Source organism: Schistocerca gregaria, chromosome 3 (assembly GCF_023897955.1).
Source record: "Schistocerca gregaria isolate iqSchGreg1 chromosome 3, iqSchGreg1.2, whole genome shotgun sequence".
In the NCBI taxonomy this organism is placed as follows: Eukaryota; Metazoa; Arthropoda; class Insecta; order Orthoptera; family Acrididae; genus Schistocerca; species Schistocerca gregaria.
In genome coordinates this window covers 852,722,141-852,740,722 of record NC_064922.1, presented here as the reverse complement: position 1 = coordinate 852,740,722, position 18,582 = coordinate 852,722,141, and the positions used below count along the sequence as shown (strand labels likewise).

The following is an 18,582-nucleotide window of genomic DNA, read 5'->3' as shown; positions in this document are numbered from 1 at the left end:
TATGGCTGTTATCATCTTAGTGTTATTGTGAAAGAAATATACTTAAAAAATTTGTTGCACTTGGAGGTCTTTGCATATCTATGTGCTGCCTAAATGTTCATTCCTCGAGACATAATTTCCACATTTGATGTGTTTTAGTTTACAAAAATTATTGTACCGTGTTATAATAACACAATTAAATTTTTTCCAGTCGATGATTATTTACGTCAGAACTTGTGGTGTGAGAGGACAGAAGTTTGAACAGAAAACATACGTTGTTCTGTTCAAAAATTGGTCAATTGCTGAGCATAATATCGCAAATGGCTGAAAACTAGAGTGGCTAATAACCAAACACAAAAAACAATGTTAGTGATAATTTAAATATTGTAAGGTTGGACCAATAAATTTCTTTATACAATAATGATGTTGTAGATGTTATTACTGAGCGCTGGCAAAGGCCTAGAGACCAGGAAGATGGTTCACAACATTGAAGTAGATATTATTACACCAAAAACGTATTTCTGGAGTCAGTCACATGAACAAGACCGCAGAGAGAGGTGTGGCGATCGCGTAACGAATATGCAGAAACTTGTTGTGGAATATATATATATATATATATATATATATATATATATATATATATATATATATATAAAATGTTAGTGATAATTTAAATATTGTAAGGTTGGACCAATAAATTTCTTTATACAATAATGATGTTGTAGATGTTATTCCTGAGCGCTGGCAAAGGCCTAGAGACCAGGTATATATATATATATATATATATATATATATATATCGCAAAAAACATATTAAGCACCCTATTTGCTCAATATTTAATTTCGTGGTGTGGTGTGGGGGAAGTCATTTTCACAGAATTCTTTTTGTAACTCCCAACATAAAAAAAAGTGAAAGGAAAAGCAATGCTTTATACTGCTTTTGTATCATATGCAGCATCACAGCTTGGAAGAACTGTAGAATAACACATATAATACAGGTCACATAACGTGATATTTCGCTCTTCTGACGATCCGTAAGTAAAAAGTCTTGCGGACGGTCTTTGGCACACTATGGTTGTAAAGTTTCCGGTACATAACGGCAAGTAACACTCGTCTGATTGTCGGCGTGGGTTGTGTACAGTTATGAGTAAATGGGCAAAGTGGAAGCTGACCTGTAAATTACACTGAATGAACTGGAGTCGCCTGTATGGTTTACGACACAACAGGAACTCTGGCAGTGGTCGTAGTTGTGGAAGTCAAGGTCGAGGTCGACGTCGGGGAGTCCACTGGCGGCAGCGGATGCGCCGTCGTCGTGCTCGTCGTGCCTGCTGCGGATGTAGACTCTGGTGGTGATGCAGTGGGCGGATGCTCTGTTGTTGTTGTTGTTGTGGATGTAGACTCTGGCGGTAGGACTGTAGATGGGTGCTGCGTTGTTGTGGTAGTCGTTGTCGATGTAGATTCTGGTGGTGGTGCAGTGGGCGGATGCTCTGTTGTTGTTGTTGTTGTGGATGTAGACTCCGGCGGTAGAACTGTAGATGGGTGCTGCGTTGTTGTGGTAGTCGTTGTCGATGTAGATTCTGGTGGTGGTGCAGTGGGCGGATGCTCTGTTGTTGTTGTTGAAGGCTCCGGCGGTAGAACTGTAGATGGGTACTGCGTTGTTGTGGTTGTGGTTGTCGTTGTCGATGTGGATTCTGGTGGTGGTGCGGAAGATGGGTGTTGTGTTGTTGTTGTTGTTGTTGTTGCCGGTGTTGCCGTCGCCGTCGTCGTCGTCACTTTTGATGTAGACTCCGATGGAAGACCAGTTGTCGTTGGTATTAATGTTGTCATGGTCGTATCTACCGTCCATGTTGTATCTTCCGCCGTTGTCGAATCCAGTATTGTTGTCTCATCAGTTGTCAGTCCCGTTGTACTTATTTCCGATGTAGCTTCAGTAGCCGTTGAGTCAGCTGTACCTATAGGCTCTTCTGTCGTTTCCGTAGGCGCTACCGTTTCCATTGGTGTTGTGTCTATTGAAACTGCAGTATCTTGCATCGGTTCTGCTGTGGCCATATATGTTCTCGACACATCTCCAGGAGTCGCCAACTTCTCTGCTGGTCTCTTATTTGTATCTGCATGCTCTGCTGTTGCCGCCATCAACACCATCGTCTCGATCAGCTCGGAAGTACGTCGACTCTGCCAAGAGAAAGGAACTTTTGAATCACCAGTTCATGCACAGCTGTCCTTTTCGAAACATGGGTGGGTAAAGTTGTATAGCCTTGTCGGGTGAAAGATAGCTCAAAACATGGGAGGGTAAAGTTGTGTAGCCTTGTCGGGTGAAAGATAGGTCAGCTCACTAAAAGAAGAGATATGTTTCTGATGCGTTGGCAAACAGTTCGTTATGCTGTTCTGTACAGACAAGCACTGTCGGAAACTACGATAGCGTCTAGCGTATCTCAAGGGCCACGGCTACACACGAGACGTATAGAAGTGTAAATGTAGCTCAATGAGCCTGTTCGCAGAGGACACAGTTGTGCACCGAGAAGTGACATCGTTAGAAACTTGTCAGAATAACGACTTGCAGATGATCAGCATCTATACTCCGTTCATCGTAAGAATAAACCTGATGTAAAAAAAAAAAAAAAAAAAAAAATTAAAAAAAACACAAACGCGATTATTGGTCATATTCCGTAGTACATACACTGGTTTTGTTACGCTCTTGGAAGTAGTTCCTACTTATGTATTAGCTACTGGGTGATCAAAAAGTCAGTATAAATTTGAAAACTGAGTAAATCACGGAATAATGTAGATAGAGAGGTACAAATTTGACACATATGCTTGGAGTGAACAACAAAAATACAAAAGTTCAACAAATGTCCGACAGATGGCCCTTCATCTTATCAGAATAGCAATAATTAGCATAACAAAGTAAGACAAAGCAAAGATGATGTTCTTTACAGGAAATGCTCAATATGTCCGCCATCATTCCTCAACAATAGCCGTAGTCGAAGAATAATGTTGTCAACAGCACTGTAAAGCATGTACGGGGTTATGGTGAGGCATTGGAGTCGGATTTTGTCTTTCAGCATCCCTAGAGATGTCGGTCGATCACGATACACTTGCTACCTCAGGTAACGCCAAAGCCAATAATCGCACGGACTGAGGTCTGGGGACCTGGGAGGCCAAGCATGACAAAAGTGGCAACTGAGCACACGATCACCACCAAACGACGTGCGCAACAGATCTTTCACGCGTCTAGCAATATGGGGTGGAGCGCCATCCTGCATAAACATCGAACGTTTCAGCTGGTGTTTATCAGCCAGGCTGGGAATTACGCGATTCTGTAACATATCGGCGTACCTCACATCGTCACGGTAGCAGTTACAAAGCCATAATCACGCATTTCCTCGAAGGAAAAAGGTCCGATAACGGTAGATGTGGTAAATCCAACCCAATCCGTGACTTTCTCGTCGTGCAGTGGAGTTTCCACGACAGTTCTAGGATTTTCGGTAGCCCAAATTCTGCAGTTGTGGGCGTAGACAGACCCTCGGAGCGTGAAATGAGTTTCGTCGGTCCACAACACGTTACTCAACCAATCATCATATTCCGCCATCTTTTGAAACGCCCACACCGCAAATGCCGTCCGCTTCACTAAATCGCCAGGTTACAGTTCATGATGCCGATAGATTTTGTACGGATAGCATAGGAGGGTACGCCTCAGTGCCAACCAAACAGTAGTGTATGGAATGCTGGTGCGATGTGCGACTGCACGAGCGCTGACTTCCCCGGGCATAGACGAACCCGCTAGTCTCCATTTCTTCCTGAACTGTGCTCGGTCGGCCACTACGCGGTCTGTCGTCTAAACAACCCGTGGCTTCGAACTTCGAAATCATTCTCGCCACAGCTGCATTTGTCAACGGACCTATACCCGTTCGAATCCCCTTCCTATGGCGATAGGATCATAACGGTGCACTAGCACATTCCCCATTCTGATAATACAGCATCACTAAAAGCGCCTTTTCAGGTATCGTCAACATGCTGCGACTGAATCTGATTCTCTCTCTCATTACAGCTCCTTTTATACACGATTGTTATGCGCAGCCACTGAGCCACTGACGTTTTGCTGTCCAGCGCCATCTGTCGGACATTTTGTGAACTTTTTTTTTTGTTCTAATAAAATCCCATGTCATTCCAAGCATGTGTGTCAATTTTTACCTCTCTATCTACATTATTCCGTGGTTTATTAAGTTTTCAAATTTATACAGACTTTTTGATCACCCGGTATATTATTACTAAGTAACGTAAAATGAAGCTTTAAGACATTCAAATGTATTAGCAGCCATCCATCAACGTTTTTCTTAACCACGCTTTAGTTATGCAGTTTTTATTTCAAAAATCGTGTATAGTCACAGCCTCTGTACTGTTGTTCTCTGATTGTCGGCGCTGTTAATACGCAGTACGAAAATGGTGAGGCTGCTTCCCGTTCTGTAGTGAAACACGCGTGTGGAACGCGGTTAAAAAGTGCCGAGAAATAGGTTTTTCTTAATGTTTGTCATAAATTTACACAGGTAATTAATTGGCTTTGAAGTTTTCCGACGGACTATATTACATACAGTTGCAATGAACTTACACATTAGTGAACAGCGTAATCGGTAGCGTAGGAGCTGATTCAAGTGTCGCAGAGCGAAGTTTTTTATCGTTCATTTTGAATTACCTACCACTCGTGATTGTAAAATTAATCATCATTTTTTATGAATAATGCACGTCTTCTTGCTTCCAATTACATATTGCACTCGAAATTCCTGTTTTAATTTCAAAAATAAATTCTCATTTATCGATATTTTATGAAAGACTTAATTAAGGTTGCTTATATTAATAAAACATGACAATTATTTTTATCGCAAAAACGAAAAACTGATACTCTTTATTTGGGATATATACATTGTTTTATACCACAATTGTAGAAAAGTGTCGATATGTGTCGTAGAAACATGGAAAAAAAATCATTTTCACAGTATCGACCACACCATACAAATGCTTCATTTTTACACTTGCCACTGTATCATTACAATGTGAACCCGACAGAACTTATCAGGAGCCAAGTTAAGGGATTTGGCTCGAGAAATAACAATACTGTTAAGCTGCCAGACGTGCTGGGACTGACGCACGCAGCTTTTTCACATGTTACTGCCGAACGTTGGCCGGGATGTAGAATGGAACGTCATAAAAGAAGAGGAGAAAATGCGGCGCCTGGGTGGCTTCGTGGATTCTATTGTTTATCGATTCGTTATCAACGTGGCAGATGACAGTTCCAGTACTGAAATGTATTTCTCGGATTGGGATGAGGAAGGAGGTGTGTGGTTACCAGACGCCTGATTAAAATTACTCGTACTTTCAGAGGCTTCAATATTCAATAGTGCGGTGAAATCCCTGCAGTATGCTTTTGCATCACACATTGCTCGCTCAGAAAAATTACCCCGTGTTTAAGTTAGAAATTTTCATCACTCTTGTTTGTAATTAGAATACTATTTCAGGTGAGAACTAGAACATTTTATGCTTTCCGTCCGGTCACCTAAAAAGGAAGCGGTAGTGCTAGAGCTTTGCCGAATGTTATTTCATTCTGTTTAAAAATTAAATGACATTCGAACCTATATTGTTTCTTTTTAAATGACATTCGAAGCTATATTGTTTCTTTTTACGTCTGACTGTAACTGCTCACATCATTGCAGGCTTATTGGATTGCTGGTTGGCCAGTGTCGCCCAAATTCAATGCGCCGGTAAAGCTGTTGTCCCGCACATTATCGCTCAATATATGTGCGTGTAATACAGTGTAAAACTTATCTTTGTGATCGTTCTTGACTGTACCTGTCACAACATGGCTTCCGCTCCACGTGAGCCGAAATCCAATTAGATTCAAACAAACGCGGAAGAATACATGGCGTCATGTTTACATCAGGTTTATTGTTGGGATGAACAGAGTACGAGCGGCGTTTGAAAAGTCCGTGCAAAGTCTGATAGATGGCACCAGCGACGCGTATCGAGGTCATGTTTAGTTAGTAGCATGTTTGGAAAGAACGCACACCAAGTTTCATCCATATTGGTCTATTTTTTTGTGTTTGGCATTCGTATGAATCAAGGAAGTGATTGTCAAAAAATGGACGAAAAAGAATTTCGTGTAGAGATTAAACATTACTTTATGAAAGGCTAAACGCCTCAGCAGACTAAAGAGAAGCTTGATAAACATTATGGTGACTCTGCATCTTCGATTAGAACGGTTTATAAGTAGTTTCAAAATTTTCAAAGAGGCCACACGGGCAAAAGTGATCCTGAACATTCCGGACGCCCTGTGGAGGTTACGACTCCAGAAATCATTGATAAAATCCATGATATGGTGATGGATGACAGAAGAGTTAAGGTGCGTGAGATTGCTAGTGCTGTGGGAAACTCGAATGAATGAGTACATAATACACTCCTGGAAATGGAAAAAAAGAACACATTGACACCGGTGTGTCAGTCCCACCATACTTGCTCCGGACACTGCGAGAGGGCTGTACAAGCAATGATCACACGCACGGCACAGCGGACACACCAGGAACCGCGGTGTTGGCTACGCAGCATTTGTGCACCGCCGCCGTCAGTGTCAGCCAGTTTGCCGTGGCATACGGAGCTCCATCGCAGTCTTTAACACTGGTAGCATGCCGCGACAGCGTGGACGTGAACCTATGTGCAGTTGACGGACTTTGAGCAAGGGCGAATAGTGGGCATGCGAGAGGCCGGGTGGACGTACCGCCGAATTGCTCAACACGTGGGGCGTGAGGTCTCCACAGTACATCGATGTTGTCGCCAGTGGTCAGCGGAAGGTGCACGTGCTCGTCGACCTGGGATCGGACCGCAGCGACGCACGGATGCACGCCAAGACCGTAGGATCCTACGCAGTGCCGTAGGGGACCGCACCGCCACTTCCCAGCAAATTAGGGACAATGTTGTTCCTGGGGTATCGGCGAGGACCATTCGCAACCGTCTCCATGAAGCTGGGCTACGGTCCCGCACACCGTTAGGCCGTCTTCCGCTCACGCCCCAACATCGTGCAGCCCGCCTCCAGTGGTGTCGCGACATGCGTGAATGGAGGGACGAATGGAGACATGTCGTCTTCAGCGATGAGAGTCGCTTCTGCCTTGGTGCCAATGATGGTCGTATGCGTGTTTGGCGCCGTGCAGGTGAGCGCCACAATCAGGACTGCATACGACCGAGGCACACAGGGCCAACACCCGGCATCATGGTGTGGGGAGCGATCTCTTACACTGGCCGTACATCTCTGGTGATCGTCGAGGGGACACTGAATAGTGCACGCTACATCCAAACCGTCATCGAACCCATCGTTCTACCATTCCTAGACCGGCAAGGGAACTTGCTGTTCCAACAGAACAATGCACGTCCGCATGTATCCCATGCCACCCAACGTGCTCTAGAAGGTGTAAGTCAACTACCCTGGCCAGCAAGATCTCCGGATGTGTCCCCCATTGAGCATGTTTGGGACTGGATGAAGCGTCGTCTCACGCCGTCTGCACGTCCAGCACGAACGCTGGTCCAACTGAGGCGCCAGGTGGAAATGGCATGGCAAGCCGTTCCACAGGACTACATCCAGCATCTCTACGATCGTCTCCATGGGAGAATAGCAGCCTGCATTGGTGCGAAAGGTGGAGGATATACACTGTACTAGTGCCGACATTGTGCATGCTCTGTTGCCTGTGTCTATGTGCGGTTCTGTCAGTGTGATCATCTGATATATCTGACCCCAGGAATGTGTCAATAAAGTTTCCCCTTCCTGGGACAATGAATTCACGGTGTTCTTATTTCAATTTCCAGGAGTGTATTTTGCATGAACTTTTGGACTTGAGAAAGCTATCCGCAAGATGGGTTCTTCGATTGCTCACGCTTGACCAAAAACGGAATCGTGTGAAGTATTGCGAGGATGGTTTGCAGCTGTTCAGGAAGAATCCGCAGGACTTTAAGAGTCATTTCGTCACTGTGGATGAAACATGGATACATTACTATACTCCTGAGACCAAACAACAATGGGTTAACAAGGGAGAATCTGCACCAAAAAAGCTGAAGACCATTCCTTGGCCCGGAAAGATTATGGCGGCTGTCTTTTGGGATTCGCAAGGGATAATCCTCATCGACTATCTGGAAAAGGGTAAAACTATTATAGATGAACATTATTTATCATTATTGGACCGTTTGAAAACCGAGCTGCAAGAAAAACGCCGACGATTGGACCGCAAAAAGTCCTTTTCCATCACGAAAATGCATCACCTCACTTCTCAGCAGCTGTGGACGCAAAATTAATGGAAATAGGATTCCAACTCGTTTCACATCCTTGGCTCCCTCGGACTACTATTTGCTCCCCAATTTGAAGAAATGGCTGGCGGGACGAGGAGGTGATTGCAGCTACTATTGCAGGTATTTTGCAGACTTGGACAATTCCTATTATTCGGGAGGCATCAACAAATTAGAACAGCGTTGGACAAAGTCTATAAGTCTAAAGCGAGACTATGTTGAAATATAAAAAAGGTTTACCCCAAAACACGTAAGTAGTTTTTATTTTTGCAGGGACTTTTCAAACTATCCTCGTATAGTTCACAGATTGACAGCTGACCCTCAGCGTAAGCAAATGTAATGCAATGCTAGTGGAGGGACGAAAAGATGCGACTGCGAGACAGGATATCAGTCATGACCTTCTCGCACCTAGAAGAATCATTTCAGGTAGTTTAAGGTGCAATTAATGAATAAATTTGATCGTAGGGAAGGCAGACTGAGGTTGATTAGAAGAATCAGAATGGAGTGTAACACACTCATGGAAGAGATTGCTTGCGATATACTCGCTCCAGTAATTCTTGAGTATTGTTCGCCCGTCTGGGACCCTTACTAGGTTGGTTTCCGTAGCATTAACACAAGAGAACGCAGAAGTTCGCGACTTTGTTAGGTCAGCGAAATGCTCCACAACCTGTAGTGGAAGACTTCACTTGAAAGATGCTGCGCTTCGCGACTAGCCTTACCAACAAACTTACGAGAATTCACTATTGAAAAGGAGTCAAGAAAGGAAGCACTTCCTCCAACACACATCTCTCGTAAAGAATACAACGATAAAACTGGAGAACTTCGGACTGACAAGGTAGGGTACCGATGTTTTTTCTTCCTGTGTACCATCCAGTATCGTGAAAGGTGGCTGACCTACTAGCTATGATAATTCTGAGTATGTCATGGCCCATAAATGTGAGTTAATTTGTAAATCTGGTAAATGTTTTCGTACCTTGTATTACCGCTTTAACAATGCCTTTGTAATTACACTGATAAGCCAAAACATTGTGACCTCTGCCCACTCCGACGTTGGGTGCTGTCTGGTGGCGTTGCGGTAGCAAAAGTATGTAAGCAGGGCAGTCACGGATGGGGAATCACCCTTGTAGACATGTTGGCTGCAAATGGGGAAATACATTGAGGTAAGCAACTTTGATAAAGGGCAGGTTATTATTACGCAGAGCCTGTGAATGAGGATCTCGAAAACGGCGAAGCTGGTCGAGTGTTCACGTGCTACTGCCGCGAGCATCTACAGATAGAGGTACAAGGACAACCGCTAGGCGCTAAATGGCTGGACGTCCACGACTCTTCACAGAACGTCGGGTTTGAAGGCTTGTCTGCCCTGTAAAGTAGGACGGGTGGTCATCCGTGGCATATTTGCAGAAAGAGCATTATGCTGGTGCATCGCATAATTGTTTCGGAGCACACCGTTCATTGTACACTGTTGAACACGGAGCTCTGCAGCAGACCACCCCTACGTGTTCACACGTTGAGGCAACGACATCGCCAAGTCACGGGGCCTTCGTGATTCGACCGTTGATCAATGGAAACGTGTCGGCTCTTCGAGGGAATCACACTTTTGACATACTAGATCGATGGTCGTCTTCACAAACGCCGTCGTCGAGGTGAACGGCGGCTCGAAACGTGCAGCGCGTCACGAACGCAGTTTGGTGGGAGCAGTATTATACTATGAGAGACATTCTCCTGCTCTTGCATGGGTAGCAGCCGAAAACCTGCTGACAGTTGCGAACCACTTGCATCCCTTCAGACTTGATACTTATATGGATATGGTGTCTGTTCTTTCGGGACTTCTGTAAGAGTTCGGGGAATATGTGTGTATCCGCACAAAAGAACAGACACCATATCCATATAAGTATATTGCCAGAACTATATACTTACATGGATACGGGGGCTGTTCTTTCGGACATGACCGAAAGAACAGACACCATATCCATATAAGTATATAGTTCTGGCAATACCGGCCATGACCTTCTTCTTCTGTGCGGGTGCACACATATTACCCGAGCTCTTATGGGACTTCCACGAGTAATGAGTATGTTGGGTAGGGACAAAATGCTCAAATGGGTGTGAAATACCCATGCCCGAGGGAGGACTCGAACCTCCGCCGGGACCAGCCGCACAGACAATGACTGCAGCGCCTTAAACCGCTCGGTTGGGTAGGGACACTACGAATGTAGTGTGTGGACATATATGGTGAGAATGTGGTTCTCGCGGGAGGCGTGCGCGAGATAGTCCCTGCAGTTGCACTATCCTCCGTTCCCTCGGTGGCTCAGATGTATAGAGCGTCTGCCATCTAAGCAGGAGATCTCGGGTTCGAGTCCCGGTCGGGGCACACATTTTCACGCCCGTCAGCAGCTGAAGGAATTCATATAATTCTAATTTCCCTGTATACTTGATGTCTTCACGGACGGCGATGTCTTCTTTCAGCAGTATAACTGCTCGTGTTGCGGGGCCAGAATCGTGTTACAATGGTTTGAGGAGCGTTATAGTGAACTCACGCTGATATCTCGGCGACCACATTCACCTGATGTGAATCCTATGGAACCCATTTGGATAGTTTTCGGGCGCCATCACAGCGTACGCAAATCAGCTGCCCGTTATTTACACGAATTACTTGACCAGTGCGTATTCATCTGTTGCCATATACCTCCGCAAACCTACCAAAAAACTGTCGGATCCCTGATACGCAGACTCAGTGATATAGTTATTTGCAAAGACGGACAAACAAGCATGTATTTTTAATGTCTTGGCTGATCAGTGTAGACACTTTCGAACTGTGTTCAAGACAAGAGATGTTGGACAGAGAGGTTAGTTTTACTTTGTCAGAGTAGACGCATAGTGTGCTAGTAGCAACAGTGTGGTAATGTACTTGGTATGAAATGGACTGAAGCTGGTCTGTCCTGCAGCGAAGGTAACATTATTTGGAGCAATTTTTGTAATATGACGTTTAAAGACAGATATTGAGGCAAAAGAATTATAATATTGAATGAATGAGAAAATGTAACATTTAAAGGTAACGTGGTTTGCCATATTTCTAATTAACTATAGTTCGCTCATTGTTATAACAGTGCTTATGGTTTAGATTTTCTGTAAGGTATTTTGTAATGAAGTTATATGGTTCCGTCTTCCACTGCAGTGATAAATGCTAAAGAGACATTTTACGAATTAGTCCGTGTATGCAAAGTGTGGAAAATTGTGTTGTTGGAATGACGTAACGAAGCTCAGTTGAAACTTAAAGCGCCAATTTAATTATTTCTTTGTCGCCGAGATTCGTACCCGATTTTTCATTTGCTGTCTTAGTTTTGACTGCACACTCGCATTGCATATCGCGAGTGGTGTGCTGAGTAACATTTCTGAGTATTGACGAAATCACGTCTCGCACTGCACAACGCCATTAGGGCGAAACTTAATTCTAACAGTCAGGCCACTATTTTATATACATAAAAAATAAAAAATAAACATGATCGCAGAGCAGACGAGCGATCCATTGCGCAAAAGGAAGCCATAAATTTCATTATCATTGTAGTTCATATTATCAGTCCGCCCCGATAGCTGAGTGGTCAGCGCGGCGGTCTGTCACGCCAGGGGGCACGGGTTCGATTCCCGGCTGGATCGGAGATTTTCTCCACTCAGGGACTGGGTGTTGTGTTGTCCTCATCACTATTTCATCATCGTCAGTGGAAAGGAAAGGGAATTCACCACTGGAATCACTTCCCCAGATGCTCATGCGGTGGACCTCTGACGAGGCTTCCCCCATGACAAGGCCTGCTGTAAGGCAGAACGCAAAGTAAGTTTTCATAATGTCTGAGTGCATTTAAGAGAATAATATCAGTAAAAGTTGCAAGGTTTATGTCGAGTGAAACGTTTTATGAAAGTGCTACACTCTGATTTCACACAGATTTATCAGATAAAGTCAAACGCGTTTTATTCAGTGATCATTTGTTGTGTAATTGCGTTAGTAGTCCTAGTACAGCAATTGCTTTCTAAATTAATAAATATTCGCTGTATTCAGAGTAAACATTTAATACAAAGTCATTTTGTTACAGAGTCAGGTGGCGTACGAAATGTGATTGAGAATGGATTTCTTTCTCGCAGTCGTATTGTTTCATAGACTGGTTACTCTGGATTTCCAATCGCATAGGTGGCAAGGGTAAAATAGAGGGAGCGATTTACAATTTGTACAGAAAGCAGATGGCAGTTATAAGAGTAGAGAGTCATGAAAGAGAAAGCAGTGGTTGGGAAGGGAGTGAGACAGGGCTGTAGCCTCTCCCCGATGCTATTCAAGCTGTATATTGAGCAAGCAGTAAAGGAAACAAAAGAAAAGTTCGGAGTAGGTATTAAAATCCATGGAGAAGAAATAAAACTTGTAATTCTGTCAGAGACAGCAAAGGACTTGGAAGAGCAGTTGAACGGAATGGACAGTGTCTTGAAAGGAGGGTATAAGATGAACATCAACAAAAGCAAAACAAGGATAATGGTATGTAGTCGAATTAAGTCGGGTGATTCCGAGGGAATTAGATTAGGAAATGAGGCACTTAAAGTAGTAAAGGAGTTTTGCTATTTGGGGAGCAAAATAACTGACGATGGTCGAAGTAGAGAGGATATCAAATGTAGACTGGCAATGGCAAGGAAAGCGCTTCTGAAGAAGAGAAATTTGTTAACATCTAGTATAGATTAAGGTGTCAGGAAGTCGTTTCTGAAAGTATTTGTATGGAGTGTAGCCATGTATGGATGAAACGTGGACGATGAATAGTTTATACAAGAAGAGAATAGAAGCTTTCTAAATGTGGTGCTACAGAAGAATGCTGAAGATTAGATGGATAGATCACGTAACTAATGAGGAGGTATTGAATAGAATTGGGGAGAAGAGTATTTTGTGGCACAACTTGACAAGAAGAAGGGATCGGTTGGTAGGACATGTTCTGAGGTATCAAGGGATCACCAATTTAGTACTGGAGGGTAGCGTGGAGGGTAAAAATCGTAGAGGGAGACCAAGAGATGAATACACTAAGCAGATTCAGAAGGATGTAGGCTGCAGTAGGTACTGGAAGATGATGAAGCCTGCACAGGATAGAGTAGCATGGAGAGCTGCATCAAACCAGTCTCTGGACTGAAGACCACAACAACAACAACAGCATGAGGGTCACGTATTTCCATCTCAAATAAGCTTCAGATATTTTCAGTCAACATTTCTCAGTTATTAACTTTGCATATTTTACCATCTAGTTTCACAATTATACGAGTATTACTACATTTAAAAAAGAATACTTTCAAACGGAATATGAACGGGAAAAATGATGCTATTGCACCATATGTTGTCTCCATACACTAAATTGTGGCTTGCCGATAGCAGTTGCAGGTGTGGATGTAGTGCTGTACAGGTGCACCAGGAGAAATCCCAGCAGCTTGTGTAGCTTGCGTAGGATACGGTGGATGATGCGCAGTGACCAGTTTTCGACCAAGGTGCTGAACGAGTTCAGTAGTTTGTTTGGACGGGGAGGCCGATAAGTGTTTTCCAGAATCGAGGTGTGCACCCCTCAAACGACTTTACAGAAACTATTCGGTAAAGAAATTTAATTTTTGCTAATGATGATGTGCCATCATTTCCTTAATGGCCATAGTTACCGTGGTATTTACGTGTAAGTAAGACACTTGCGAAATTCGGAAAAGTGTGCACTCAAAAATAGAGGTCGCTATGACTTTGTGTTTGGTGCATAATACGTAGTACGCTACTGGCCATTAAAATTGCTCCACCAAGAACAAATGCATATGATGAACGGGTATTCATTGGACAAATATATTATACTAGAACTGACATGTGATTATATTTTCACGCAATTTGGGTGCATAGATCCTGAGAAATCAGTACCCAGAACAGCCACCTATGGCCGTAATAACGGCCTTGATACGCCTGGGTATTGAGTCAAACACAGCTTGGATGGCGTGAACAGGTACAGCTGTCCATGCAGCTTCAACACGATACCATAGATCATCAAGAGTAGTGACTGGCGTATTGTGACGAGCCAGTTGCTCGGCCACCATTGACCAGTCGTTTTCAGTTGGTGAGAGATCTGGAGAATGTGCTGGCCAGAGCAGCAGTCGAACCTTTTCTGTATCCAGAAAGGCCCGTACAGGACCTGCAACATGCGGTTCGTGCATCATCCTGCCGAAATGCAGGGTTACGCAGGAATCGAATGATGGGTAGAGCCACGATTAGTAACACATCTGAAATGTAACGTCCACTGTTCAAAGCGCCGTGAAAGCGAACAAGAGGTGACCGAGACGTGTAACCAATGGCACCCCATACCATGACGCCAGGTGATACGCCAGTATGGCGATGACGAATACACGCTTCCAATGTGCGTTCACCGCGATGTCGCCAGACACGGATGCGACCATCATGATGCTGTAAACAGAACCTGGATTCATGTGAAAAAACGACGTTTTGCCATTCGTGCACCCTGGTTCGTCGTTGAGTACACCATCGCAGGTGCTCCTGTCTGTGATGCAACGTCAAGGGCAACCGCAGCCATGGTCTCCGAGCTGATAGTCCATGCTGCTGTAAACGTTGTCGAACTGTTCGTGCAGATGGTTGTTGTCTTGCAAACGTCTCCATCTGTTGACTCAGGGGTCGAGACAGCCATGCAGATAAGATGCCTGTCATTTCGACTGCTAGTGACACGAGGCCGTTGGGATCCAGGACGGCGTTTCGTATTACCCTCCTGAACCCACCGATTCCATATTCTGCTAACAGTCATTTGATATCGACCAACGCGAACAGCAATGTCGCGACACGATAAACCGAAATCTCGATAGCCTACAATCCGACCTTTAGCAAAGTCGGAAACGTGATGGAACGCATTTCTCTTCTTTACACGAGGCATCATAGCAACGTTTCACCAGGCAACTCCGGTCAACTGCTGTTTGTGTATGAGAAATCGATTGGAAACTATCCTCATGTCAGCACGTTGTAGGTGTCGCCACAGGCGCCAACCTTGTGTGAATGCTCTGAAAAGCTAATCATTTGCATATCACAGCATCTTCTTCCTGTCGGTTCAATTTCGCATCTGTAGCACGTCATCTCCGTCGTGTAGCAATTTTAATGGCCAATAGTGTATGTTGTTGTGTATGAAATTTAGCTCACATATTGAATTTTTCTTTAGATATGGGTAGAGGTATCTATCCGTCACCAATCTCGAGAAAATGGATCAGATGTAGAACACCCATTTGCTATCTCGCCGCGCCAGCGATAAAGCCGGAGTGAAATATCCACAACATTTTTCATATTTCAGAAACGGTTTCAGATATCGAAATGAGATTTTGGGCAAATGATAGCATGCAAAGAGGAGAGTATTTTATCATATCGTTATTATCTAAAACTTCTTTATTCCAATAACTACAGATTTTTTCGGTGAAAGAATGTAATTTCTAATGGCTATCGATAGCTGTGAAACGAGAAATGCTATGGATTTTGTAATGACGTGAAGACGTTACTCGTTTTTTGTACCTAGGATGTGCCTTTAATTAGCTACTGGCTTTACTTTTCCTCAGTTCATTACTTAATAAACCTAACAAACCACCGGTTCAGAATTGCCCCGCAATTGTGTCTGCAAGTATTAGTGAGAGGAGACAGTGTAAACTCCACTGAGTTTCGGCATAAGAAGCAAATTTTGACATGGCAACCGGAGAAACGTGTAGGTTTTACCTAAAATTCGTCACTCACGACGCTTACTTAAAGTTGCAATAGGTTAACAAGCCAGGTGAAAATAAATCGCTGCTTTTTCGGCGTAATTCTTTTTTGATACTAACGAAGGCGGAGGTAATAAGTAAATCGTTTTGAATGGTCACTCCGCAAGTGTTGAAGTGGAGTGGCCCCACTTAATTTACAGCGCTCTGGGGCCCCCTCTCTCCCCCCCCCCCCCCCCCCCCACCCGCCACCCTTGCTTCTCTCCCCGCGCTACCACAATCGACTTCGCATCCAAAGGCCATGGCATTTTGCACGCACTATACAGTAGGTAGACTAGCTGGATAAAATATCTCGACCTGCCAACACTGGCGACTTAGCAATGAGACAGCTGATGTTTGTCATTTTTTTTTTTCGCTCATTTGATATTTGTCGCTGAGATTTCGCCATTTGTGCAAAGTCCGGTTCTCACTAGAGAGCGGCGGAATGGCACATGGCAGCGGTAGCTGCTAGTGCATCATGGTGGTTGCAGAAGCGTCAAGGTGGCACACAGGATTGGTGTTCCCGTCTGAAGCAGCAGCCGCCAGCGGAAATCAGTGACAGACCCGAGCTATCAGGAAGGACCAACGCAAAGAGCTTGGCAACTGGCACTTCGGACAGAGCAAATACGCCATTAGGGCTCGGAATGGTGAATTGGTGCCCTTTTTCTAAATGAATCCCTGTTGTCCAGAGATTATATGTTAATGACTGTACCAAGAATGGTAGAACATCTGACTAACTGTACCATGAAACTATATAAAGCAGAGATAGATTTTGGTAAAGATATGGATATTTTTAAAGCTATTTTCTCTATTATTGAGGATGGTCAGAAACAGCCTGAAAAGCTAGTAACGTGGTAGTTGCAGTGAGGGTGTGCGCTGATTCCAAGTTATTTAGCGTTGAAACTAGCCAATTGGGTCGTCGAACGCGTAAATTCAAGCACTTGCGCCCGCTAAATAGCGGCAATGCACAGACATCTGTGGATCTGCGAGTTACCACTTGTTCTAATGTTCATTACCAGTTAAAATGTGCCTTTTTTGTTAGTGATAAATTTATACTAGACGAGCAGAAGCGAAACGAGGAACATGCTTGGCGAATCTGTCTTTGGCAGACTTATTGAATCTGCACACGCAACACTGTGATTGGCTAACTTCAATGTCAGATAACCCACAAATGCCGCAGAGTATCGAATTTTTTTCTTAACAATTATTTCTCACAACTATCTCCCCTGAAACACCCTTACAAGCTTTGCAGAGTTCTGCTGCTCACCCAGTATATTCCTTCACATATTATTCATGTAGTGTTCTTTTACGACCAATATCCTTGAGGAACTGTTCACTATCTAGTGAATATTGAAGATGATGTACAAGATATTATGTTCAGGCCGGCCGGTGTGGCCGAGCGGTTCTAGGGTTCTAGGCGCTACAGTCTGGAACCGCGCAACCGCTACAGTCGCAGGTTCGAGTCCTGCCTTAGGAATGGATGTGTGTGATGTCGTTAGGTTAGTTAGGTTAAAGTAGTTCTAAGTTATAGGGGACTGATGACCTCAGAAGTTAAGTCTCATAGTGCTCAGAGCCATTTTATTATGTTCAGTACTTAACACTAAGGTGTTAGCAGCCAGCTGAACTCATGTATGTACATCTACATCATACCCCGCAAGCCACTAATGGTGTGAGGTGGAGGGTAGAGGAAAGTTCCCGAAAGCTTACCCCTCTCCTAAAGTGGACCCCCTAGTTTCCTGGCTCTGTAGTCTCCTGAACTCTAGCGGAACCAAGTGTAAACACTAGGTTACGCTTCTACCCGTCTGTAGTGGAGTGCACCAGTCGCCCACTTCACTCATTGTTCGTCTGTGCGCTATTACGTATTCTGACAGTGATTGAAGTTTTCGCATCGTGCCACATTTTTCATTATTTCTCCAAGATATAGGAAGGTAAGCGTTTCGACTTGTATATATTCTTAAGTGGTAAGGTTCAAGGTCTTTGTTTATCACTAAATCGGTTCATTTAGACGTTTGGTTAAAAACGGGTGCCATTAAAAGGATGTAGGCTATAGTTGCAAAAACTGGACCCCACTTGATTGTCTAAACGGGACCCCTTATACTTTCATGTTTGAAGTCTACCTGTATTTGTGCACACTCTTATTCTCTTGGAATTGTGTTTCAGATTCCAAGAGGATAACGGGGAAGGTTGACCAAAGAAAGTGGAGTTCCTCTAAAATGACTAAAGCTATTGACGCAGTTCGGAAAAAGAAGATGGTTTGGAAGAAGGCCAGTAAAGTGTTTAATGTTCCAAAAACAACAATCTTGAGGTTGTCCAACATAAAGTACGGCACACCTGAGGAAGCGGCAAAAGCCACAAGAGGTAAAAAACTTGAGGATATGGGCAAAGATAACACAATACGAAGACACCAGCTGCTACCATGACGACGGTGTCCTCGCTACACAGACTAGAGGGCGCCCGATATACACTTTATAATCCATGGCAACCGCGTCCTCACAACAATGAGTAGAAGGCTTTTTAGTCCTTC

The 18,582-nt window shown here is 44.1% G+C and overlaps 1 protein-coding gene across 2 annotated transcripts in view; it reads right to left on the bottom strand.

Annotated features, from left to right (window-relative positions):
• Nucleotides 1-671: 671 nt before the first annotated feature.
• Nucleotides 672-18,582, bottom strand: part of LOC126354800 (uncharacterized) — an 88,916-nt gene continuing 71,005 nt past the window's right edge. For both annotated transcript variants that reach the window (XM_050004716.1, XM_050004715.1), the window contains exon 3: nt 672-2,150. In XM_050004716.1, the coding sequence (XP_049860673.1) occupies nt 1,191-2,150 (960 nt within the window). In that variant the 3' untranslated portion in view covers nt 672-1,190. The remainder of the gene's footprint in view (nt 2,151-18,582) is intronic.